This window comes from Perognathus longimembris, chromosome 24, assembly GCF_023159225.1.
Source record: "Perognathus longimembris pacificus isolate PPM17 chromosome 24, ASM2315922v1, whole genome shotgun sequence".
NCBI classification, from domain to species: domain Eukaryota; kingdom Metazoa; phylum Chordata; class Mammalia; order Rodentia; family Heteromyidae; genus Perognathus; species Perognathus longimembris.
Window position 1 is genome coordinate 26,608,421 of NC_063184.1, and position 25,391 is coordinate 26,633,811.

Consider the following 25,391-nt stretch of genomic DNA (forward strand, 5'->3'; position numbering starts at 1 on the left):
CGGCTGGCTTGGAACTGCGATCCTCAGATCTCAGCCTCCTGACTAGCTAGGATTATAGGCCTGAGTCACCAGCACTGGGCCGCTGAGCATCCTTTTATGTCTTATTTTTATAGTGAACTCAAAGAAGGGAAAAAAAAAGTATTGGCAACCCACGTTTCCCGAGTCTCACCCGAGTTGAAATGGGGCACGGGCTTTTGGAAACCTGTGAGCACGGAACTCATTGTGCCACAAACCAGCGCCGCCTCCGACCGCGCCACACGGGCTCCATTAGCGGCTAATGGCCCGGGGGCTGCGGGCCGGGCTGCCTCGGGGCCGACTCCCGGGGACGGCCGCCGCCCCACGGCCGCTCCGAGCCCCGGAGAGCCTCTCGCTTCGCGTCCCAATTAGTTATTAATCCAGCCCGCTTCGCCTGCCTCTTGCTGACATGTTCCCAATTAGTTCTGCCCCTCGCGCTTGGCCGCGCACCCTCTCCCAGCGGACCCCGGGGGGGGGGATTGTGGGCTTGGCCGGCCGCGGCCGGCGGCGTCCTGGGGCCGGGGTCGGAAGGCGCTGCTGCCGCGAAGCAAAAGCCCTGCGTCCCAGAAATAGAAACACGCGGCTGAACCGCCGCTGCGCAGGCGCCCGGGGACGCCGGCCAGAGCCACCGTGCGCGCCGGCGCGGGCGGCGGGCCCCTCCCCTCACTGGACACAGCCCGCACGTGGCCTCCCAGGATGCCCCGGGCGTCGCGCCAGCCCTGCCTGGGACAGACGTGATGCTCTCTTGGGAACATCATCCAGCTCACACTCGCGGGGGCCCAGGCCCAGTGAGGGTGCGGAGAGCCGGACGCCGGGCCTGGCATTCCGGCGCCGCTGCTCTCTGGCGTGGAACATGTCCCCTGCCCCGAATGCGGTTGCGTTCTCTCCCCGCCCTCCTGGGGGTGACCTCTCACGGGACTTGACCTTGAGGGGGGCTCCTTCCTCTCTAGCTCACAGCTCCCTCCCTGCCGCTTCTCCGCGCCCCTTCCTCTGCACCCGGAGGAGCTCAGGCCCGAAAGGGACAGAGTCCGTGTGCTTCCCAGCAGCACCCCTCCACTGGAGCTGGAGCAGAGTGGGGGTTCTGCCCCAGCACCGTGAGGCTGACACTCTGTCCCTACCATGTGCTCTGGGTGTGTGTGTGTGTGCGTTCCCAGCCTGCTGGGAGGGGGGTTCCTCCTTGCTGTCCCCCCCTGCCCCCCTCCCTGCTGGGCTGCGGTCAGGAGTGCACCTGGGGTGGGCTGCAGGGGTGGGGGTGGGGGGCTGGGCAGGTCCCTCCTTGCTAGGAATGCGCTCCAACCACATCCGCCGTGTCTCCTCTGAGCTTGCCGGCTCCTCTCCCTTGCTGGACACTGGATCTTTCCAGAAGGAAACTGTTTCAGGAGTCTGTGCCCATGAAGAAAATACACATTGGCCAAATCAAAACCTCCCCCAGGAGGGGCTCCCCTCATTCATCCTGACCGCCGTGCCTCCTGATAGTAGCTCTTATTCTAGAAGCCAGGGCTCCTGCCATGATGAAGAAAGAGCAGGACACGCGCTGTGTGCTGCGACCCGGGACCCGGAGAGCGCGGGGGGCAGGAGATCCCCGGGGGCAGGAGATCCCCGGGGGGCAGGAGATCCCCGGGGGCAGGAGATCCACGGGGGCAGGAGATCCACGGGGGCAGGAGATCCCCGGGGGCAGGAGATCCCCGGGGGGCAGGAGATCCCCGGGGGCAGGAGATCCCCCGCCGCCGGAGGGACCGGCCACGCGTCCAGCGTTGTTTTGCTCATTCTCTGCAGCGAGCATGTATCAGCTTTTGTAATTAGCAAAGTGTTCTCGCTGCAAGAAGAAGAATAGCCTTCAAGTGGGCAGCGGATCTCTCTAGACTGGTGTGCGGCTCCCCAAGAATGAGGCCCCCCACAGCGGCTGCCTTACTCCTGCAGCACCCCAAGAGCCCCGCGGTCCTCCCCTGGCGGCGCGGCGCCTGGCTTTCCTCCTCCAGTGCCCGGCGCTGTCCCCGAGCTGCCAGGTGGGGGGGGGGGGCAGCGGGGCGCAGGTGGCCGCCATCTCCAGGGGCCCCCCTCACCCCCCTCGCCGCGCATGGAGCTGCCGCCCCCGTTGGCCTATGATAAATGTTCCCGGCCTCCAAGCCCTGCTGAGACCCAGCGGGGGGCTCCCTGGCTGGCCTTGCTCATTAGTGAGGCGCTGCTTTTCCAGGAAGAGGGGCTCCTGCCTGCTCCTGTCCCCTGCCGGGCAGGAAGGCCCCAGAAAACCCAACAGAAACAAACCTCCCTGAGAAGTGCCCCCCAAATGTGCTGCCCCCCCAAATGTGCTGCCCCCCCATCCACTTGGGGATTTTTGTCGTTGTTGCCATTGTTAATGGTGAGTTATCATCTGGGCCATCTGGGTTCAGCTGTGTCTGGAGGGGGGGCCCCCCAGGAGGGGGGGGCCCCCGAGGGTCTCCTGACATGGCTTTGGCTACTTTCCATTTTGTGTCTTCATTTTGGAGCTACTCTCCTGACTCCCTCAAACTCCAGTTCTCAGCAGACGACTTGTAGACTCTGGGTGTGGGGTTGCCTCCTGCTGTCCATGGGGACCCCTCCTTCACTTGTCACCCCACAGACAGTCGGCCACCAGCACTCTGACTCCATCAGAGGCAGATGGTCTCCCCTCCACGGGGACTTGGGGCCCAACCACCCCGCTCGGGATAGGGGTGCGCCTGGCTGGCCCTCGGCCTGGCCCGCCCTGCCCCCTCCGCGCGGGCAGACTTCCCGGTGCGCTCGCCTCGAGTGGGGGTCCCAGAGGCCGGCCCGCACTCTTTCCCCCTCCGCCCCCCCGCAGGTGTTCGGGGCGCTGTGGAAGGGCGAGGGGAAGGCCGCGGCGCAGATCGTCGCGGAGCAGAAGCTGGAGCTGATGCGGGACCGAGAGGCGCTGGAGCAGCTCTGCCAGGCCGCCGTGGAGGGGCACCCCCGCGTGGTGAGTGGCGTCGGGAGGGCTGCTGCCGCCCGCCCACAAGTCCCCGCCCGTGGGTCCGCTCCTCAGTTCCAGCCAGGAGGGGAAACGCCATGCCGGGCAGCGCTCACCAAGCCCGGCTTCTGACGGCCCTGGCCCCGGTCTGCATTCCAGTCCACGTGGCATTGTGGGGGGGGGGGAGGGAGGGGGGAAGGGAGGGGAGAGGGAGGGAGACTTGGGCTCCCTGCCTTTGAGAGGTAGGAAGAAAGGCAGAAATAAAAATGAGTTGTAAATTAGAGGGCAAACCTCCTTTGACAGGAACAAGGCTGAAAACCAAGTCATTTTGTGTCGTTAGCCTAGCGGAAGGGCGAGCAGCCCTCCCTCCCTCCCCCCCGCCCCCCTCCCCCAGCCTAGCACTCTGTCTAGATACTCCTTTTGTATTGAGGGGGCAGTCAACTTCCCTTTTCCCCAACGGTTCTGCAGCGTGGGGCTCTTCATTGTCCCCGCGTTTCTCTTTGTAGGTGACGGACCTGAGGAAGGGAAACCCCAGAGCCATCAACAAGCTGATTGGCGTGGTCCGGAAAGCGACCTCCAACCAGGCGGACCCGACGGTGATCAAGGAAATCCTGGAGAAGAAGTTGTCGTCCTCGTCGTGAGCGGTGGGGGCCTCGGCCGCCCTCGGGAGGTCAGTGCGGACCTGCGCGCGGGAGCCCGCGACACGATGGCCGCACGCGGGCTGCAACCCACAGCTGTCGCCGCCTCTGGCCAAGCCCCCCTCCGTGGGTGACGTTCCACACTGGGGGGGAGGGCAGACCCCCTCTGCGCCTAGGGGGGGGAGTCTGCACATCAGACGCCCACCCCGCCGCTCGATGCCATGATAGGAAGCGCTTCCACCAGCTGGTCGTGGTGTTGGGAAACGTGGCGCCCCGTTGCGGAGCAGCTCAAAATGTAACTAGCATTCTAAGAACAAAGATGGTGCAGTTCCTTCTAGAAATACTCGTGAGCCTCCCAAAGGCCAGGCGTGGTTCCAGAGCTGGGCATGAACAGTGATCAAGACGGGCAATAATTTGCACGTAGCATATTTAGACGTAAGATAGGTTAATGACGATGAAAACATATCAAATAAATTGGTGCAATGTAAACATGTGTCTTGAGAGGAGGGGGCGGGGCGGTGGTGAGCCCCCTACTCACAGTAACCACACAGGAACGGAACAGCAGGGGGACCACCCAGCCGATTCCCGAAGGCTCCTGAAGGCCTAGGCCTGAGAAATGAATTCAGAAGGCATTTCACATTTCCAGATAAATTTAATGAATAAAATATATACTTATATGGAAATGAATTCAAAAGACATTACAAGTTTTCAGACAAACTTAATGAATAAAATATATACTCTATAGAAATGAATTCAAAAGACATTACAAGTTTTCAGATACATTTAATGAATAAAATATATACTGAAAAATGCACTTACACCTCAAAGATTGTATAGTTGACAATCCACCCCCCCACCTCAGGCCAGAAGAGAAAAAAGATAAGGAAAATAAATGCAACTTTAAAGTGATTTGTCTTGCCTGGAAAGAGTACGATTATAAGCTAGTAAGTCGACAGCTTCACCTCTGAGATGGAGGTGCGGCCAAGGGCATTGTGGGGAAGGCGGGGTTCCCGAGACGGGGGCGCCATTTCCTGTCTGCTTGCGTGGTGCCTGGACACATTTTAAGGACCAGATTCACAAAAGCTGGGGGGCTGGGGGGTCCGTTCATTTGTTTCTAAGCATTTGTCAAACTGACGCGGACAGAGGAACGCACTCCTTGGAAGGCTCTGAGTTCACCAAATGCTCTGGCCCGCTGGCAGCAGAGAATGTTTCTTGGGGTCCTTGCTCCACGGGCAGTGAGGGCGGGGTGGGAAGTGGGCTCCCACTTGCGTAGGTTGGCGGGGCTTCAGGTGCCCCCCTCCTCTGCCCGGTGGAAGGGGCTGAAGGAAGCCAGCTGCCTGGCTTACAACGTGCAGATGATGATAGCTCAGTAAAAGAACTTACCAAAAAAATCAGCAGCTCAGAACCAAGACTCACCTCCCCCAGGAGGCGAGGCACCTCACATTTTGTTCAGTACCGAAGATTACCCCCCCCTCCCCCCGCAAGGGGAAAAGGACGAGTCCCGCTCACTGCACCAGCCTGGCTTACAAGCACACAAGGTGGCTTTGACGTGCCAGTCCAACAGGATTTAGTCCGTAAGAAATACGGAATAAATTTATTTCGTAAGAAATCTTACTGTTCAGTTTTTATAAACTCCTGTTTCACAAAAAGTTCTAGCTTCTTGATCATCAGGCCTTCCAGAAAACACTAAAGGATCTGTCCAAGTGGCTTCAAATGGAGGGCTTGCCTGAACTGAGTGCAGCCAGACACAGTCAACCAAAACTACTTTGTCAACAGTGTGTGGACTGATGATTCTGAGGAAATCGCTGCCATTGAAGCCCCGAATCTTTGCAAGGCACGTTCTAGTCTCATTTTGGCAATTGCTTGCTCTCTTCCGTGTCAACTTTCGAAATCCTAACGGGGTGGGGGGGTGGGGGGGTTAAAGCTCCGCTCTGATTGGAACCTGACTGTATATTCAAAAGGTAAGTTTCGGTACCATCCTGAGAACTTCACTAAGCGCGGTTCTGTGGATACACAGGCCCCAGTGAAACACAACTTTGCGTTCTTGCGTGAGTATGAATTGAGTGTCCTCAAGACTGTACGCGCGGGTGCCACAGCCAAGGCACTGCCATGCGTCACGGGATCCACGACCTGTGGGCTGGGTGGAGAATGCCCTGGAACCCACTGGCAAGAGAGTGGCCTGGAGAACTGACCTTCCCCGGGGCCGGCTGGAACCAGCTCTGCCAGGTCAGGCCTGGGGAAGAGCGTCATTTGGTGGTTCTGGCGGGGAGGTAGACGCGCGGGCCCGAGGACTCATCAGCTAGTGTCAAGTGGGAGTATTCCGCGGGAATAATATTCCACGGGCCTGTGTGCTTCTGCAGTAACGCAGGCTGTCAGCACCCCCGGCCGTGCCTGAGGGGCGCACCAGGCGTCGCTCTAGAGGGGCCTGCAGGCCGGCCGGTCGCCTGAGTGACCAACAGCGAATTAGGTTGACCCACCTCTCAAGAGACAGGAGCAAAAATCACCGTGACCTGATGGGCGGTCACGTCAAAACCAGCCAAAACCCGAGGTACTCAGGGCAGATCTTCCGGGGCTCTCCCCGCGCGCCCCGAGCCCTCGCCCTCAAGTGCCTCCTGCTAAAGCCCCGTTTATCCAGCTAACGAGCTGCCCGGATAATCTGTCCTCCAAAACAAGTAATGGCCTACTAAATGCCTGAATGTGGAGAGGATTTACAGAGGCAAAATTATCCCAGAAACCATTCTTAGCCTTCTAAGAGCTTTTTCTCTAATGGTTATTTAAAAAGGACAAAAAAAAAAAAAAGTCAACTGCATTCTCTTTCAAGTTAGTTCCTCACTGACGGACGCGGTGGAGTGTAAGCTGGCTTGACGTGTTGTTTTAAGCTGCTGTTCGATTCAGACGCTGACGGCCCAAGCAAGAAGGGGCTACGTTATCGTCCCGATGACTTCCGGCCGACGTGGCTCAGCTGCGAGACTGGCCGGGCCGGTGACTTGACGTAGTGCGTCCAATAATAGCTGTCCCGAAGTAAAGTGTTTCATAAAAATAGCAAGCGGGACGTGGTTTTCAGTAACTGCAGCTTGCAATTAGCAATGAAACTGAACTGCCCTCAGATGAGGCCTGGAGCGTGGAAAGACACTTCCCAGCGCAGCCCGGCCATGCTGGCCATGCTTCCTCCTCGAAAGCCACCTGGACCCGCAGATCCAGCCTAGACAGCTCAGCCACGGCCTCGGGCGAGCTGGGAATCAACCCGCGTGACCACGCAGCCGGAGCGACGCAGACATCAAAAACAACCGCCAACCACGAGCACCGCCGGCTGCCCAACCATTCACATGCCCTGTCTAGAGTCAGAGAAGACACTGTCCTGGCCACACCCTGGTGCCGTGATGTCTTAGTGGACTGGAAATTAATCACCACAGCTGACGTAAATGAAAGTCACCTGCTGAGCAAAGGGCACTACAGAGGGATGGAAAGTACTGTGTGAACCCTGACAGGACAGCATGCCGAACGAAGTACTTTCTACCGGGAGGCCAACCCAAATAAGGCAAATGGCACAGTGGCTCGGTAAATGCCAGGGATCGGATGTAGCTAATGCTAGAGAAAACCACCTCTCTCCTCAGTAATCCCAGCATCTCCCAACTCACGGTGATGAGGTTCAACCTCCACTGGGACTTTTGTTTCAACATGTTACAAGCATTTCCCTGGCCATTTTCAAAATTCAGTCTTAAATATTCCAGTGCTCTCATGCTCTGAACCATAAAATTCACTCAGACCGGACTATCCCATCGGACCCTGCGCTGTGAGCTGGGATTGACGTGGCCATGTTCAGGAGCCATGGGGGGGGGGTGGTACTGCCACCAGCCTGGGGGTTACACCTGATTGGCCCATGGGGGCCCCTCAGTGGTATGACAGCCCCTGGGGCCTGGCACACGGAAGAGGACCAGCCAGGCTCCTGGGCCACAGATTAAGCATGTCAAATCTTTTTAGTAAATTATTTTTGCCCAAAACCTCATTATAAAGATCCTTCTAAGGGCGTGGCCTATTGACGTTAGGTCTGGAGTTTTCTGTTTATCACCACGATGCTTTCCTGCCATCTGGCATCTTCCTTTCTGCCTAAAACAACATCGCTCCTCCAAGTCCTTCAGATTTCCTTTCCTCTCCTATTGAGATCGAGGTCTTTGCCATTTTCTTGTGGTATGTCCACGGCATTCCCCAAATAACCTTTTCCTGGTTGTTTAAGCCAACCACATGGGTTTTACACAGGTTAGTCTTCTGGCTTCTTTGTGCCCTCTGGAGAAGACCACAAAGACTCAGGGACATGCGTGGGTTTCTAGTTTGAAACAGGGATTTGGGGAAAGGCCACTGTGTTTGTCACCCACACTCACCTGAAGAAATGGGGATTTTTCTGCCTCTCACCCTAGTCTCCAGTCATCCCTATCCCCCTTTAAGATAAGTCTACTTCAGTCCTGAAAAAATAGGAGGCACAAAGAATCTCTTTCCCAATGGGCATGTTACACAAAGGGGCCCACTCTGTGCATCACAATATGGAAATTGTGTGAGCTCGAGGTTGAGTTCAGCAATAGAGCACTTGCCTAGCATGCACGAGGCCCTGGGTTTGAACCTCAGAACCACAGAAGAAGAAAATAAGACTTGAAGCATCTGCACCAGCACCAAATAATAGAGATGGCTGAGAATCAAAGCAGAACAGTAAGGAATACCTTTTACAGACATGGTTTCACCATTTTGTAACCAGCTAACAAGACAATCTAAAAATCAGAAAAACGCTCGTGGAGAACCGAGTTTGAAGGTAATGAGTTACAGCTTAAATCGCATCTTCAACGGTTCCTCTTTCACTGCCTGAAGCTGCCGCCTTTCTTAGAGGAGACTTGTGGGATGTGCAAGTACAGCCAGCTACCAGGAAGCCAAGGGTGGTCCAGGGCATTGGCTGCTCCAAACCCATTTTCAAAATAGATAATAGGTCATGAACAGGGTCTGTGTTTCTTGCTTAGACCAAGAAGTCCAGCTAAGCTGGCTCCAAACCGCATGCCCTGCCCAGCCCACATTCCCTGTGTCTTTGCCCATGGACCGGCTTTCCCGCCATCAGTGCTTTAAGATCTGGGAAACACAAAGGGCTGCTTCACTCCACAGAACCTCAGATATTATTTCCTCCATTGTCCTTTTGCACCAGGGGCCTGACTTGAACAAACCAGCGCTTCTTAGGCACAGTCAGAAGACCCAGCGCTATTCCTGGGATTGAGCAGAAAGGCCTCCAAAGGACAGAGGTAGCCAGGCTTTCGAATTCCCATCCTAACAGGGGACCCGTTACCTGCTACTTGCCACTCACCTATAGAAACAGGCCCCAAATAGAGGAAGGTGGGTTCAGTATCCCTAAGTACGGGGGTGGCTTCCTGGGACCGAGGCTCTGAGGATAATCATGCCCTTGCGGGAGGCTGCAGAGCAGCCAAAGGCAGATCAGAGCAAGGCCCCCGACGATGCCCGCTTCTCCAAGTGACACGTCCGGGCGGAAGGAGTCACCACCGGCCCTCTGTCCCTCCGCTTTGCATCCGCATCCCAGCTCCCCCAGTGGGATGCCCGGCACCCCTCTCTCCATAAAGTGCAACACACTCATCAAAGCAAACGCTTTACAATGACCAGTGTTTGGGGCTTACTTTATCTACTGCCCCCCCCCCCGGGCCTCCCCCACAAAACCCCACAATGAAGTAGCTTCGGAAGTTAGTTTTCATAAACATGTAAGAAAATAACCATGGCTGTCTTTTTGCATAAGCATACGAACCCACATGCTTAGGGATGTTTTTGCTTCTGCATAAGCTTTGTTCGTCGGATCAAACTCCTAGAAACCACCGTGACAGTTTGCATAGGTACACTTAATTTTTGTGTGCAAATCTTACTAAAATAAGGCTATCTTCAGTGTTTAGGTAGTCTTACAGTGAGTAAAGAAAGCTCTCCCGCAACAAGAAATCCCTGAATTCCAGGTGCTCCCCAACTGCCCGTGACCTGCCAGGCCCGAGGCGGGGGCTCTGCCCACACCGGAAGGCAATGCACATTGAGAGAATACAAGTCCTGGAAGTAGAACTGAAAGGGACAGGTGACGCGTGCACGCGTGGGGGCAGGAAGAGCGTCACCGTCACCGTGCTCACACCGGAGGGCAGCTGACAAGCAGCCGGAAGCCCCGGGCAGGGGGGGCTGCTGTTGTCACGCCAGCCTTCTGCCCCGGGGGCTGTCCCGGTGTCACCGAGGCCCACAATGTGCTTGGTGTCATCTGAGTCGCAGGATGAGTGACTCCCAGGGACAGGACGGCAACCCAGCCTGCGAGGAGGAAAATCTGAGCGGAGGAGTGGCCAGCTTCTGAGACCTACATTCTGTACCGGGGGGGGGGGGGGGGGGCGGGGGGGAAGAAGCCCAGCCAGAGGGGGGATGCCCAGAAAAACGCCCTCCCCACACCTCCCCACAAATCAAGTATTGTCAGGAAATATCAAAGTAGAACGTTTCCATGAGCAGCTTTGCATTTAACATTCAGTCAAGATGCTATAACCTTAAAACACAAAAGTCACTATTAATATAAAAAGCTAACAGCAGGAGTCCTCGAAGTCACCCAGGATCTTGTAGCACAGGATAGAGTGTTCCTGGGCCAAGGCCGCCAGCTCCTTCAAGAACTCTGGGAAGAGGGCGGCCGCCAGCATGGTGTTCCTCACCGGCAGGGGCAGGTTCGGGGGCGCCCCGGCCACCTTGGCTCTGTTGGTCAGGAAGGGCTGAAGCACTCTTGGCGGGCCATCCAAAAGGTTCTTGCCACTTCCTGTCCTAGAAGCTTCCTGAACAGGATCTGAAACCAAGAAGAAAACTGTCATGGAGGCTGACCTGCCACCCTCCTGGGGCTTAACCATGTGCGAGGTAGGCGGAGTAGGAAGGAGTCTCGTTCCGGGGACAGCTCCCCAACTGGCTAAATGCTCAACAACACTGAAGCACTCTGGGACACACACACTTAGCAGCAGATCACATCCCACATCCGCTGGTGAGAGGAAGCTCTTATCCATACGTGGGTCCCAGGAGCCTCACGCAGACGTTGTAAGGAGAATGTAGGTTTGTCAAGGAAACTCCCAGCTGGAGGTGGGGGTGGCTCCCGCAGTCCCAGCCCCCCAGGAGGCTGAGGCAGGACCGCCTGAGCCCTGGGGGTTCAGGTAACCTGGTGAGCACTGTCTCAAAAGATAAACAAAAAAATCCTTCCACACCCACAAGGGAGGGACAGAGAAGAAATGAAACAGGCATCTCCTGGAGAAGACTCCGCTTGCGGCGGGTTTGCATACATCTCCTACACAGTGCTGAGATGACCACCCCATCTTTGCCATTGGCCAGGTCACCCCATGCGGCTCCAGCACCGAATTATATGCCCCGTGCAGCTCCCGTACTAGCCCCAAGAATTCCCCGCCTTCCCCCAGTCTCCTGGTGGAGGCCTCGAGCCTTCAATCTGTAAGGAGAGTGGAAGATTTTGTTTTGATTAGAATTCAAGAAAAGGATGTTGGGGCGCTGGAAGAGAAAAATCATACTAAGAATTTCCTCTAGTCATTGGGATGCAGAGGTGAGAAACGGCTTAGAAGTTGACATTTATGGAAGGTTTCCAGAGGTTTCCATCTCAGTTTCAATAGCAGATCTGAGACTATATGAGCCCATATTCATTATGTGATAGGTATTTTCACATCAAGTCAGTCTTAGTAATTAAAATGGTTCAACTTCCCTAACTAATTCCCAAGCATCTCCAGCCCCCGTACATTTGAAGGAATTATTTATGCCTTCTTCTGCCCCCTACCCAAACAAGTCTCATTACTCCTTCGAAACCACTGTATCCAAGCTCTTCATTATTTTGGCTGCTTTTTTAGAATTCAGCTCCATTTTTCAACACTCTTCTCAAAGTGTTGCTTAACTACAGTACTAAAAAATCTTGACATTTATAGTACTTTCAACATCTCACTACTGTAGTCCTTAGTGTTAAAAAAAAAAAAATTCCCCACTCTGCTGCTTTAAATATCCTTTTGGATTCAGCTCATCAGAGTCTATGGCTGCGGCGAACGGGAAACGCTGTAGAGTCTCCCGCCGCCTGGACGCAGGGAGGGCGAAGTGGTGATGTCTCCGGGGTCCACAGCTGGCCGTGGACATCTCCTCGCCAGCCCCAGGCTGGTCCTCAGCACCACAGCTCTCCAAAGGGCTGGCAAAGCAGCCTGGACACCCGTGGGCATGGCCCCGGGCCAGAACCGGCACTGCGCACCGCGCCGCCTCCCACCCGAGTTGCCTCGTTGAGAGGCCCCGGGGCGGAGGCCGAGCGCAGACTCACCTCGGCGACCGGCTGGGTCATGTGAGGCCAGGGGTTCCCCCCTCTGCGCTTCATCTCCTTACAGCTACGTAAGGACTGGGTAGGGAGCGCGCAGGGACTGGGAAGTAGGTGTGGACCATCGTGTGTGCATCGGCGGAGCCGCCCCTGACTTCACAAGCATTCGCGGAGGTCGCTCCTGCTCTGGCTCCTGATTCCTTCACCGTCCAGTCCAGTCATCCTCCAGGGCATTGCTGTGGACCCGTCATTCCCCCCGTTACACTGCTGAGGCCACGCCCTCATCTGTGGCTGTGTCTTTCAGAGCCTCTAACACGTGTTCACAGAAGATCAAACCCACGTGCCTTCTGAATGAGTGCAGGGAGTGGCCGACAGCCCGTCCTACTCCTGAGCCTCCTAGCTGGCTGGCCTTCCTCCCCCCACCTTCCTCCCTCTACCCTCCTTCTCCCACCGCCCTCCTTCCCCTCTCTCCTCCGAAGGGAGGAGGGAGCGCTAGTCTGACCTGTGAATAAACGCGTGACTGCTAAAGCTCGTCTTCTCATCCCAGATCGGAGAGAGACTCAGACTCAGCTACTGAGGGCAGGAGAGTGGTGAGGAGCAGGGACAAGATGGAAGATGCCTAAGGAGTTCTGCCGGAGGCAAGGGGGGCTGCCTCTAGTGTCACAAAGCACCCCCGAGCTCTTATCAGCCCCACCTGGCACCAGCCCACCACGTAACATCTGTTTTGTTCACTGTCGAATAGGCTGGAGCCTGGCGGCCTTCCTTGTGGAATGAGGGATCGGTTAAAGGACTCAAGGTAGCTAAACACAAGGAAAGGACAGTCCCTTGCCGAAGGACTTTCGTGGGGAGAGGAAAAGCTGGCGGTGCCTGAACCTCGGACGCTGCGTCGCAGGAATGGTGGCGCCCGCTCTGAGCAGCGTCTCTCCCTGCTGCTGGGGTGGCCCCGGAGGAGGCTCATTCTACGCCGGGGCTGCCCGAAGGCAAAGGGAGCCCGGGGCCTGCACGACCAGCAGTTCTGCAGGTGCCTGAGTTAACGCCCCTCATAAAAAGGTCCACAAACAAGCCCCTCTTGAGGGAAATGCCCCGCGGGGGGGGGGGGAGGAGGGAAACGGGTGAGGAACTACAAATACATGTCAGGACTAGGAGGTGTTTTGGAAAAGGTGCAAATGAAGGAGCTGGAGACTGGAAGTAGGAAGATCTTCAGGGTGAGGGGGAAATGTGTCCCACACTCTTCTCTTGGCACGTCCCATAGTTATTAGCACACTGACTTGTTTGCCTCAAACACCTCTGAAGACAGAGAGAGAGTAGAGTCCATCTTCAAGGCAGAGGGGACCAAAGACTGGCCCCAGGGAATAGACGCAGTGCCACTCCCCGGCCTCCTGAGAGCTATGGCCCCGCACAATCCCGCAACCACCTGCACCCCAGGCCAGCGCCTCCCGTGCGTCACTCTTAGCCAGGAAAGAGAAAAGAAAACAATACACAGCCCATCACACTGGGTTCTAGGACACAGGCCAGGTACGGCTTTAGATCTGAACACTGCCAGGAGCCTCCTCCCTGCAAGTAGAACGCAACTGTGTCTAGGGACTTCCTGGGTGCGGTAGGGCCACAGCCCGTGGGAACCTGGAGGAGCAGGGGGAGGGCAGAGGGGATGAGGGGAAGGGCGGTGAGGAGGAGGGGAAGGGCAGCGAGAATGTGAGCTGACCTTTGGTTAGTGCCACAGGGCTCATATCAGCCATGTCGACCCGGAAGAGCAGGTACTGCTGCGCTTGGAGGAGGAGGCCCGGGAAATCCCTCTCCACAGAGGCGAACTGCTCAATCTTGTTTTTCACCGATGCCAGGACCTGTCAAAGAAAAACACTGCTAGGAATGCTTCCCACCGGAAGTCCGCCATGTCACCAAGGAACCTCTCGACTATTACAGTATTAGGTCTAATTCGCTCGTTTTTAACTGCCTCGGTGTACCTTAAAGGATCCAACTAAATGGAGACTTTGTCTAGAATAATCTACACAGCCGGCTTCCTAGGGACAGGGTAGGAGAGCAAATGAGTGAGGACACTGGGATTTCTGGAAAACGCCAGTCACAGAAGGAAGGAGGACTGTGAATGGAGGTGGACGGGTCTGAGGCCGGGCGGCACCTGGTAGAGTGAGCGGACGCTGGGCTGGAAGACCATGTTGGTGTTGAGCAGGAAGGAGCGCAGGAGGGGCTGGGGGTAGCTGGCGAGCTGTGTGATGATGCCGATGAGCAGCAGGTTCACGTGCAGGGAGTTCTCCAGCATGCTCTCCAGCTTGGACAGGACCACGCTGATGAATGGGCCTGCGGACGGAGCACAGCGTCAGGGCTGGCCGGGTGCCGGGGGCCTGTTTCCTCGGGACCCAGGGTGAATCACCCGGGTGGAAACCCACGCAGGCACACACGTCTGCCTCGCCTGCTTTAGGACCTAACGGAAGACCAAGAATTTCCACAAAGGGAAAGAGGAGGCAGGAAACTAGCCACGGAAACAAGTAGTCTGACTCCACAAGTGGTTTTATTACTTTGAAAGTTGTCTCATCAGTGCTAAAAACTTGGATGACACATATTTTTAGTTAATTAGAATATACTTTCTGTGTGTGTGTGTGCCAGTCCTGGGGCTTGAACTTAGGGTTTGGGCACTGTCCCTGAGCTGTTTTGCGCAAAGCTAGTTACTCTACCACTTCAGTCACAGCTCCACTTCCAGCTTTTGGATGGTTAATTGGAGATAATAATCTCACAGACTTCTGCTGCCTGGGCTGGCTTCAAACCTCAATCCTCGAGATCTCAGCCTCCTGAGTAGCTGGTACTTCAGGCATGAGCTACCAGCACCTGGCCTAAAATGTACTTCTACACATCTTTCAGATGCCAGTGCTCAAAATATGATATTCATCCAGGATGCAAGCATTAGAGGCTACTGAAAGTTTGATAACAACAAGTTCTCTTGTGGCCAGTACAGTAGCTCATGCCTGTAATCCTGGCAGAGATAGGGAGAATCAAGGTTTGAGATTAACCTAGGCAGGAAGTTAGCAAGACTCTCACCACAGTCAATAAGCCAGGTGTGATGGTGTGTACCTGTGATCCTAGCTCTGAGGGAGGAATCAGCCTAAAGGTAGACCCAGGCAAGAAGCACAGAACTATCACAAAAACTAAAGCCAAAAAGGGATAGAGGAGTGGTTCGAGTGGTATAGCTGCTACCTAGCATGTGGGAGGCTCTGAGTTCAACCCCTAATGCTGAAGAAAACAAGCAAGCAAACAAACAAATACATCTTTGTGTCTAAAGAACATGCACCCTAAGATAAACTATGTTCATATGTCTATCCTGCAAATACCTCCGAGGAAGTTCCTGCCTCCCCAAGTACGGCAATGTAGAAGAAGAGGGGGGTAAGGGCTGGGAATATAGCCTAGTGGCAAGAGCGCTTGCCTCGTATACATGAAGCCCTGGGTTTGATTCCCCAGCACCACATATATAGAAAATGGCCAGAAGTGGTGCTGTGGCTTTAGTGGCAGAGTGCTAGCCTTGAGCAAAAAGAAGCCAGGGACAGTGGTCAGGCCTTGAGTTCAAAGCCCAAGACTGGCAAAAAAAAAGAAAAAAAGAAGAAGAAGAGGGGGTAAGATATAGGGGTAAGCAAGGCCCAGCAACTCAGTAAGCATGCTGATTTGATGGGGGTGGAGGCTGAGCCTCTTGTGTTATGGGGCTCTTTGAAAAGGAAATCTATATGGCTACCCAAGGCAGTTCATGAAGCCAAAACTGACAAAAAGAAGCCTCACCAACTATGGGTCACTGGAAAATTAACATACTTTACTTTGTGAGTTCACTGAAGGCAGAGTAATATACGTGTGTGTGTGTGTGTGTGTGTGTGTGTGTGTGTGTGTGTGAATAATAAAATTACTTGAAGATGTTCCATTTTTTAACCATAAAAATGTTCCACTAAGCAAGATTGATGAGAATTGTGTATTCCACCCAGGGGAGCTACTGATGATGCCACTAAACTTGGCATATTTATAGCAAAAGCGCGCAGCCCTCCGTGATGAGACATGCCTTCTGAAGACTTCACTGCCATTAATGTGGGTTGAACAAAAGCACACTTCATCTCGCAGGGCCTCGTGCAGAGCCCTCACGGGGTCTGAGAGGGACACCTTTCCATGGAAACAGGTCTCTGTGAGGAACAAGAACAGCGAGCCCAAGCCTGCACTCAAGCCGGGAGGTAAGGGGGCAGCTGACATAACTCTGCCTCTAGCTGAGGATGTTGTGCAGAGGCCTCCGGAACCTGGGGAAGTGTCGCCCCTGGTGCGTGGTGCTGAGCTTGGTTCTACTTCCTCATCCCTGGGATGGGAGGCAGAGCCGGTGTGGGAGGAAAGTCAGGCATGGATGGAAAAACCTGGACACTCTAGACTGGAAACCTGGTTGGAAAGCAATCGATGGCTTTCTCATAGAGAGCCCTAGAAATGGCACCGGTGCTCTTCGTATGACCCCCTAGCACAACGCTGGCCTTCCAAGGGCTCCTCGGGGGAGGGCTGCTGTCCTCCATTCCTCCACTTGGGTCCAGTCGCTCCTAGCCCCTCTTACCCACGCCCCTGCAGTCCCTGGCCCAGTGTCTCCTCCCTTCCAGGTGCATGAGGGCACGCTTGGGCAGGAAGAGTCTCAAAAGGAGGAAGTTACTTGGCCCCCACACATTGTGAAAAGTAAAAAGATCACAATGACATCAGTGTGCTACTTGAGTAATCACAGCATTAGGTCAAATCCAGAAGACAGCCATCAGCACCCACCAATGAGGCCTGGGCAATAGAAAGTACACATGCCTTAAGCCCTTTCCAATTGCTACGTTATTCTTAGACGATTCCTATCACATTAACAAAAGAAAACTGCCTAGCAAAATGAAGTTGCTAGGGAACCGGCCAGCAGCTGAAAATCAGAAGACAACTTGGAGAGCCACAGGTGTGGACGGAAGGTGTGTTCAGTCTCTCTTCTCCTGGGAAGGCAGACAAACTCCCCACTTGCTATCATTTGAATCTGAGTGCCCCCAAAGGCTCATGTGTTGGAAGTGTTCCTGGAAGGTGGGTGGGCACTTTAGGAGGAAGAGTCCAGTGGGAGGAAGTTAGGTCACTGGAGGCATGCACACGGCTGGGGATATTGGGGTGACTCCGGCGCTCTTCTTCTTTCTCCTTTTTTGTTTCCTGGCTACCATGAGGTAAGCAACTTCCCCTGTCACACATCAACCACTACGATATGCTACCACACGCCCCAAGAAAATGGGGCCAAGCAAACATGAGCTGAAACCCTCCCATGTATAAGGAGATTGTCTCGGGCATTTTGCCACAGTTATGGAACCATAACATACAGCCCATCGGATGCTCGGATTTTCAGAATGACTAAGGCCCATCTCTACCATCACTCCCTGTCACTCTCTTGTGAGAGACCTTTCTTTCTTCAAGAGTCCTCATCCCTGCCTTGATCAACCCTGCTCCTCCTCCCTGCATTTCCTAACTCCAAGCATGCAGCTGCCATCATCGGTTGAGCAGCTCCACTTCTACCTCAGAAACAACATAAATGTGGGCCTGACCTCCACCCTCCCCTGACAGCTCTTTCTCTGTCAGCATCTCATCATTTCCAGTATGGACTCAAAAACTGATTTTTCTGTTTTACTAGCTGGAAAAAGATTGTGTGTGCGTGTGTGTGTGCGTGTGTGTGTGTGTGTGTGTGTGTGTGTGTGTGTGTATAAGAAATGGAAAACAAGCCACTCCCTCCAGGAGAAATCTGTTAGCAGATTCTACTATATCCTTCCAAAAATGTTTTCTATGTATAATAATACTAGCTATGTTATTATTCCAAATATTTATGAAGTACATCCCATGCGCCAGCCAGTATTCCAAGCACTTTTCATGTCCCAATGCACTTACTACCCACAACCACCCTAGAAAGTATGTTTCTTATTTATCCCATTTAAAGATAAGGCAGCATTTTAAATGTGGACAGCTATAGTAAATAGTGGAGTCAGGGCTTCAATTCAGACAGTCTATTTCCAGTGCCTTAAGCCAGAATATTATCCTGCCTCCTGTGTGTGTGTCCGCATGTGTATATGCTTCTGTGTGTGTATGTGTGTGTTGGAGACTTTCCCATACCAACTGTCTAAGTGATCTCCGGGTCAGAAGACACTTGGTTGTTAGGTGTTGCCTAGGCAAGCCAGTGTCCCGTCAGTGGGCCTTCGGTTGTTGAAGTCTCCCCTTGTTCTCGCTGCACTGGCCTCTCCCTAGCTCAGTGCTCACTCTCCATGCCACCACAAAGGCTGGTCTTTCATGTGCGGTCACATGACTCCACAACTTTAATATGGATCATATGTGAAGTACTTATTTAATAAGGTACTGTATTAGCTCCCTGATACCTCAAGCTATTAGCACTTTTTCCAGGGGTGAGACTTCTTTGACAGAGAGGTGACGGTGTAAAGAACAGCCTTCACTGGCCAGAGAAATCCCTATGTCCGACAGAACGCCTGTAGGACAAGGGCATTTCCTACTGGGTGGCGCAGGCAGGCTCCCGGCAACACTGAATAGCCTGTCACTGACTCCTGCCCTGCCCTTGTTCAGCAACCCCAGCTTAGTACACTCCCCTCCTCATCAGGAAAATGTGACGCGATCTAATCCTTCTTACTTATGATTGACTGGATGATTGAATTTTAATTAAAAGTTCTTCACACTGAAATGTTATCTCAGCTAGAACCCCAAGCCTTATAATTGTGGAATGAAAGGCTTTCTCCCTGTTTAAGTAAATCTCCAGGCATCCATAAATAGATGAACAAATGCTGGGGGAGGAGAGGGAAAGAGCTCCTTGAAAATCGCATTAAACCTCCATGACTGGACCAGAGGGCATCTGCTTTCATCTCTCTCAGGGGCCCCCCGGAAGATGGGGACGGCCATCCCTCACCAGGCTGCCTGTCACTGCCAGTGAAGAGCAGGCCTCTCAACGACAGCTGTGGGGGATGATACCATAACCACACACTCCCCACAGCTCAGTCTGTCCTCATGGGCAAATGGCAGTCCGGGGATGCTGAGGCCCTATGGCTTGCAAGTGGCTAGAACTACGATCTACGCATAGGCCTGACTGCAAGGCCACCGTCTGTGTCTTTGTGTCACTCATTTCTTCTGGCACCTCTCTTTGTGACCGGACACTCCAGTCTCCTTTGAGCTTTCTGGGCCCTCTCATCTGTAGAAATTCCCTCAACACCACCGCTCGTGGATTCAGATTTTATTGCTTAACACTGAGTGCTGTTTCTTGTCTTAATTCCTCACCTTAACCCATTCATCGGGCATCCCCTCCTACCTCTTTGCCTCTTGTAGAGTTGGACAGGTGCCTTTTGAACACACCCACCTGGAAGAATGCAGAGTTTATGGATCTAGACTCCTAATTTTGGAGTACCGATTCTGTGGCTGCAAGGCCAAGACACAACAAGCCCCAGTGGTTTCTGATGTGTGCAAATGGTCACTGTCAATTGGGCACGCGTTCCCAGTACCTCCTGGGGACTTTGCTTTCTGCTCAGCTGCTAGGGACAGAACAGGGAACAACACGTCTCGGCCCAGCGGAAGCATGCTTTCCAGCAGGGGAGCTTGTAATTCCAAAAAGTATGCATACAAGCAAGGGCCAAGGAGAAAAATAAACCAGACTAAAGGAAATGGGGCTATTAAATCAGAAGACTGGATTCCAGTAGGGTTTGATCAGTCCTATTACTGTGTCACAGATGCATCAAGAAAAGCTATTGAACAGTACCATTGAACCCCTCACTAGCTGAGCAAGCAAGAAAACCATTGCTTTCTTCTGACAAAACACAAATGAGACCACCCTTCTTTGTTCTTTACAAAAATGTCTTCCCTCCTCTGTCAGGTAAACCGATAATGCTCTTCATGTCCACCTACCTTACCCTGTTCACACGTGTGCAAGGGCTCTCAGAGGGCTGAAACCACAAAGCAGTTTAGGGTCATCACCTGTGAACGGGGTGCTCTGAGTCCTCACAGGACGGTAACCGGCATCTCCCCCCCCAAATGGGGAGGGCATGGTCTCCACAGCAGGAGTTTCCGCCATGAACGAGTCAAAGTCGTCGTCGTCCTCTTCTTCTATGTCCTTGTCCCCCAAGGACAGAGAATTACTCTCCTTCTCCTCCTGTTCTCTTTTGCTCTCCTCCTCTCTCACTTCTTCTTCCCTCGGAAGAAGGAAGGGATCGGGTGTGGGGAAGCCCTGGTCCATCAAGCCCTCGGTGCCTGAATCCAGCTGCTGAATGATCTGGTCGTACTGGGCAAGGAGGTCTTCGCTGTCTGGGTTGACGAGGGGCACATTTGCACGGGGCTCTGCTTCAGAGATGGGGGCTGCTACCTCGGAGTTGACTTCGGGAGCACTGTCTTGCTTTGATTCCGTGGGCGTGTTCTGGAGCAAGTCTGAACCGTCCCTCTTGGGCTCCTCCTCTACATCTGCCTCTGGTGGGGGGCTGGGGAGGGGACCATCATCCACAGGGGGCTGCTCACCCTTGCTCTGGGCCTGGGCTGGGGGCCCTGTTTCCTCGGGCAAGTTCCTGGCCTCCTCTGAGTCCTTCTCTGCACAAAGCCTGTATACCATCACATCATCCTGGAAGTCCGACTCTTCGATGTAGGAGCCTTTGAAGAGCAGGATGGCATTCTTCTTCATCTCTTGGATGTGTTTAGGGGGATCCACGGGACCAGGAGTACCGGATGTCTCCACATCGTCGTAAGGCCCAGGGGAGCCCACCTCGGCCCCGGAGGAGATGCCAGTGTCGTAGCTGTCATCCCACTCCAGCTCTGTCTGGCTTCTGTCCTTGGCTGAAGTCAGCTGAGGCCCCATAGTCCCAGGGCGTTGTTGTTGTTGAAAGTGCCGGGACTCCGGGCAGGCCAAGCCCGGATGGCTCTCCCCGGTCAAACTGTGCAGGAAGGTCTCGGGGTCGGGTGAGTCCCCGTCATAGAGGGCCGACCAGACTCGGCAGTCCCTCATGCAGCGAAGGATGTTGGTGCGGGCCTCCCACAGGTACTGCAGGTAGCTGATGTCCAGCGCCTTCCCGTACTCCACGATGCAGGCGGCGGGGGAGGGCTCCGCAGACGGCGGCTGCTCTGCGGTCCCTGCACACAAGCAGATAGAATGAGCGAGGCGGAGAATGCAAAGCCTTCCATAACCCGCTGCTACCAGCCACGTTAGGTGTAGTCGCTGATGACTCAATTGTTTCTGAGTAGGAAAAGGCGATAAGGTTTTAATGAGGGAAGACTATGACAGAGACTCTACTCTCACAGAAGTTCTAAGACCGTAAATGGCCAGATGCTGGCCGCAGCCATCAGAAAAAGTATTTGACATTAGCTGTTAGAGAAAGAAAAGCTGATCAGAGCCACTTCTCAGGGAGAGAGGATGACATTAGGTAATTCACCTAATGTAGTATCCGCCACACAACGGGTAATCATTGAAATGTTTTTCACTTTGGTTGTAAATATCTATGAATCTGAGAGCCAGTTTTTCTGCAGAAAACTCATGAGTTTTTAGAAAAGCCAATGAAATCATTGTGCTCTTACTGGGAATTACCAAGATATAATAAATATGTATCTCAATTGGTATGTCCAAATTAGGTCACATGGAAACCAAAACAGTCGTTTCAGCTTGCGAATGCATTCTGTGCCTATGCGTTAGAAGTTCTAACCTAGCTGAGCACCGTGACTCATGCCTGTATTCTAACTATTTAAGATGCTGAGATTGGGAGAACTGTGGTTCCGGGCAAGTTTTGGGGTGGTGGGGGGGGGGGGAGTTCTTGAGACGGTAACTGACCAAGTTATTCACAAAGTAAACAAGATCATGTTTTATCCCTTGTCTGGCCCAGGGTTTACAGACCTGAGTTGTCGTGCGTGCACTTTGACCAAAGGATGTAATCCCTCTCCAGGTTCCCGAGCGTCAAGGTGATCCCGCTGCCGCAGCAGATGGGGGTCAAGGCCAGCAGCTTGGCCGCGGACACCGAGTAACAGTCTCTTTCCTTCACAGCCCACCTTTGACTCAGCATCATATGATTGCAGGGCATCAGGTACCTAGAAGGACAAGAAGAGTCCATGCTTAGTGGCTGTGATTTCCTAACCATCATCAGGATCCGTGTCCCAAAGTGTCATCTGAATTAGTAGTGGTTGGGGGTGGACTTGCCCCGCCCCCTCCCTCCCTCTAGTCTACCACCAGCCACTGCCAGCCATTCCCTCCCTTGCCTGAGACTTGTCCAGGGCTGCTTTTGTTTGTTTGCTGTCCTGGGCATTATTGGGAATTGAACCCAGGGCTTCATGCTTGCTAAGTAGGTACTTTACTACTTGAGATTCCGGGGATGCTTTCTTCTGATGGAAGTGCCCTTCTGTGAGGCATTTCCCCGGCGTTCTTGATTTAACCTCTGTGAACTTCCTCATCTCCCTCTTTACCCTCCTGCCTTCATAGCGACTGTCACCTTCCCCTGCAGTGTGCCTTCCCCTCGCTCTGCTTGACAAACGACCCGTCATCCTACAAAGCCCAGCTTCAGTGACCCCTTCTCTGGGAAGGCTTCCTGGCTCCTACTCCAAGGCATAGCCCATTTCTCCCTCCACGGTGCTCGTGATTAAAGTATGATTGCCTTGTATTCCAGCCACTTCAGTGTCTGCCTCCTCAGTACAATGTGGTACCAGACCAAGAACCCGCCTCAACAGTTTGTGTTAGAATCCTGAAAACTCTAGCCCATAGTGGTTACTGAATGAAGGCACAGTATGAACCCTTCTGTTCTCGAGGCTGTCAGCACTCAATGTGGGCCCCATTTCACATATCGTGGGTCATCTAAAGCACCTGGCTGTCATCATGGGTGAGACAAGGAAAGCTGGGCAATCATTTCTGACATACCTGCAGCACCCCAGTGGGCTTCAGGGGTGCACTAATGTGTGTAGATGTCTTTCTTACCAGAAAAAGACCCACACAACAAAGATGGAGCAAGATGGAAAAAGGACCCACAGCCAGAACCAATGGTGTCCAAGAGTGGCCTGAGCCCTTTTGTGAACAATCCCAACCTTTCCACAAGCAGAGTGTTCTCGGTATCTGCATTCAGCTTCCAAGACAAAGGCAGTACCAAGGAAAACAACCTACGATTAAGGTTCCTGTGTAAAAGATAAAAAGCACAACTTGCAGGATATGTCTCAGGGCCTGTAAACAACGAGTCATCTCCCACATCTCCTGTTGATCCAAATGAGGAAAACCTAAGTTATATTAATGACCCTGACACCTCAGGAGCCCTAGTCAAACCATTCAATTCTCTTTTATGGGAAGGCTTTAACATTACCTTCCACGTATGAAATGACAAATTTGCCATCTAACCTTCAGCCACCTATTTCTTACTCTATAAATTGCTAGTACAGCTAGGTGAGGGAGTCCTTTGCAAGCATAGGTACAGTAAACTTTCTGTCGCTAAGGACCAGACACGCTCCACTCGTCCTGTCTGATGTGGTGGTATCTATTTTCAGTTTTGTGAAAGCCGAGGGCAACAGAAACAAAAAGGAAAGAGAGGAGAGCAGCAGCTTTGGGAACCCAGATCTGAGCCCTGTAGAAGGACATGCCACGGGCAAACAATGAAGGGCTCTTTCTCATGAGGATCTGTGCGTACAGAGGCTTGGGTGCCAAGGAGCCATGCTAGGGCGAGAGACGTTCTTACCTCTCTCTGAACACAGCATAGCTGCAGCCGCAGCCGCAGGCTCTACATGAGGCAGGCTTCCCTCTGCCTGGGGGCGGGGGGGGGGGCGGTCAGCAGCACCAACAAAAGGGGCCAGAGTCAGAGCAAGCAAGGAGACCATGGCCGATGCTGCTGTGATCCCGGTGACAGGGGACAGATGTGTGAATTAATTAAATAGAAGAGCCCTTTTGTGGGAACCCTAGAGGTGGGAGCTCATGCTTTACAGGAAACCAACGTCTGACAGAAGGTGCCGGGGTGAGAGCAGAAGAACCCCATCCTGTGGTCACTGATGTAAATTCTTTTCCAAAGGCTGGAGATGCCTCAGGAAATTCACAGTACACAGGACTCATTGTTTTCTTATTTGGGTCCTTAATTATTTATGGGATGAACTGTTTTGATGTTTTTCTATATACCGAAGGGACTCAATGTCTACTCGTAGTTCAAAACAAGCATATTTCATGATTTGAGTTGATACACATAGACTTCCACTCTCTGTTTGAAGTATTTAAAAAATGGAACATTGCATCTTAGCTAATAGAGCTATTTATCAAATATCACCAGTGGGTGACGTGAAATTCTTTTAGAATAAAGAGTTATTGGCTTCTTGGAAGCTTGCAAATGCCTGCTTTCAACAGAGGCTAGGGACTGTCTTCTGAATAAATGAATGGGGGGAGGTGGCCCATTGGCTAGAGAAAGAGCTTCTGTGAATAAAGCGGCCAAATGCAAGGAACCTCCCTAGGAATCAAAGCATTGACTGCTCTAGAAAGATCCTCACATCAAGGCAGAAAGTGTAGATAAGTCACACCTTAACCTATGTCTTTCCAGCATTTCAAGGGAAAGAGTAGGAATAGAAAGTATGCTAGAAAGTTCCCAAATGCCAGATATCAAAATAATCACTCAGATATTTAGGACAGGTATTTGGCATCAAGCATCCTTTCAATCATAGTGTATTCTGTATTCATTTCATTGGGAGATTTTTAAGTTGAGGAAGTAAACAAAATCCAAAACTAATAAGTATTGCCTTTAGATGTCCAGATTACTCAACGCCCACCCACCCCCACCCACAGAAGAAACTTTCATCTAGATTGTCCTCTCCCCCAACCTCTACAACTCCAGTCTATTTTCCTTTTTCCTAGCCATCACTCATTAAAATAAACTGCCACTCCTGGAGCAACTCAGTGACAAACAATCGATGACAAAGCCTGTGCACTGGGGCTGGGAATATGGCCTAGTGGTAAAGTGCTCACCTCGTATACGTGAAGCCCTGGGTTCGATTCCTCAGCACCACATATATAGAAAAAAGGCGGGAAGTGGTGCTGTGGCTCAAGTGGTAGAGTGCTAGCCTTGAGCCAGGGACAGTGCTCAGGCCCTGAGTTCAAGCCCAAGGACTGGCAAAAAAAAAAAAAAAATCCAGAAAGGAAAACAAAAACAAAGCATGTGCACTGATTATCGCCACACTGACAAGAAAATAGAACCAAAGCCGCCACAAGCAAGGAGGGCAGCAAAGGGCCTGAGGTAAAGATCAACCGAATGCCGAGAGGAAAAAAGACTTCAGAAAGACCATCTGTTGTTCGAAACACGCTGGGCCAAATTCTCCCATTCACTTCTCCCTATCCCACTGCTTTTCTAGCCTCATCTCCAGAACCCCGTTTCCTGTGCAGGATGGGAATGGCCCTGAAGTATATACACATAGCTGCTCCTCAAGCAAAGCGGCATCCATCTGAACCTGACTCAAAATGATCATCTAATGAATC

The 25,391-nt window shown here is 53.0% G+C and overlaps 2 protein-coding genes across 2 annotated transcripts in view; one reads left to right on the forward strand and one right to left on the reverse strand.

Annotated features, from left to right (window-relative positions):
• Gatb (glutamyl-tRNA amidotransferase subunit B) overlaps positions 1 to 4,506 on the forward strand; it is a 66,551-nt gene extending 62,045 nt beyond the window's left edge. Inside the window, exons 12-13 of the mRNA XM_048333660.1 lie at positions 2,834 to 2,968; positions 3,466 to 4,506. Of these exons, the coding sequence (XP_048189617.1) occupies positions 2,834 to 2,968; positions 3,466 to 3,600 (270 nt within the window). The 3' untranslated portion in view covers positions 3,601 to 4,506. The remainder of the gene's footprint in view (positions 1 to 2,833; positions 2,969 to 3,465) is intronic.
• A 5,501-nt stretch (positions 4,507 to 10,007) lies between these two features.
• Positions 10,008 to 25,391, reverse strand: part of Fhip1a (FHF complex subunit HOOK interacting protein 1A) — a 63,650-nt gene continuing 48,266 nt past the window's right edge. Inside the window, exons 7-11 of the mRNA XM_048333659.1 lie at positions 21,807 to 21,997; positions 19,913 to 21,052; positions 14,064 to 14,242; positions 13,632 to 13,770; positions 10,008 to 10,432 (exon numbers count right to left, since the gene is read on the reverse strand). Of these exons, the coding sequence (XP_048189616.1) occupies positions 10,179 to 10,432; positions 13,632 to 13,770; positions 14,064 to 14,242; positions 19,913 to 21,052; positions 21,807 to 21,997 (1,903 nt within the window). The 3' untranslated portion in view covers positions 10,008 to 10,178. The remainder of the gene's footprint in view (positions 10,433 to 13,631; positions 13,771 to 14,063; positions 14,243 to 19,912; positions 21,053 to 21,806; positions 21,998 to 25,391) is intronic.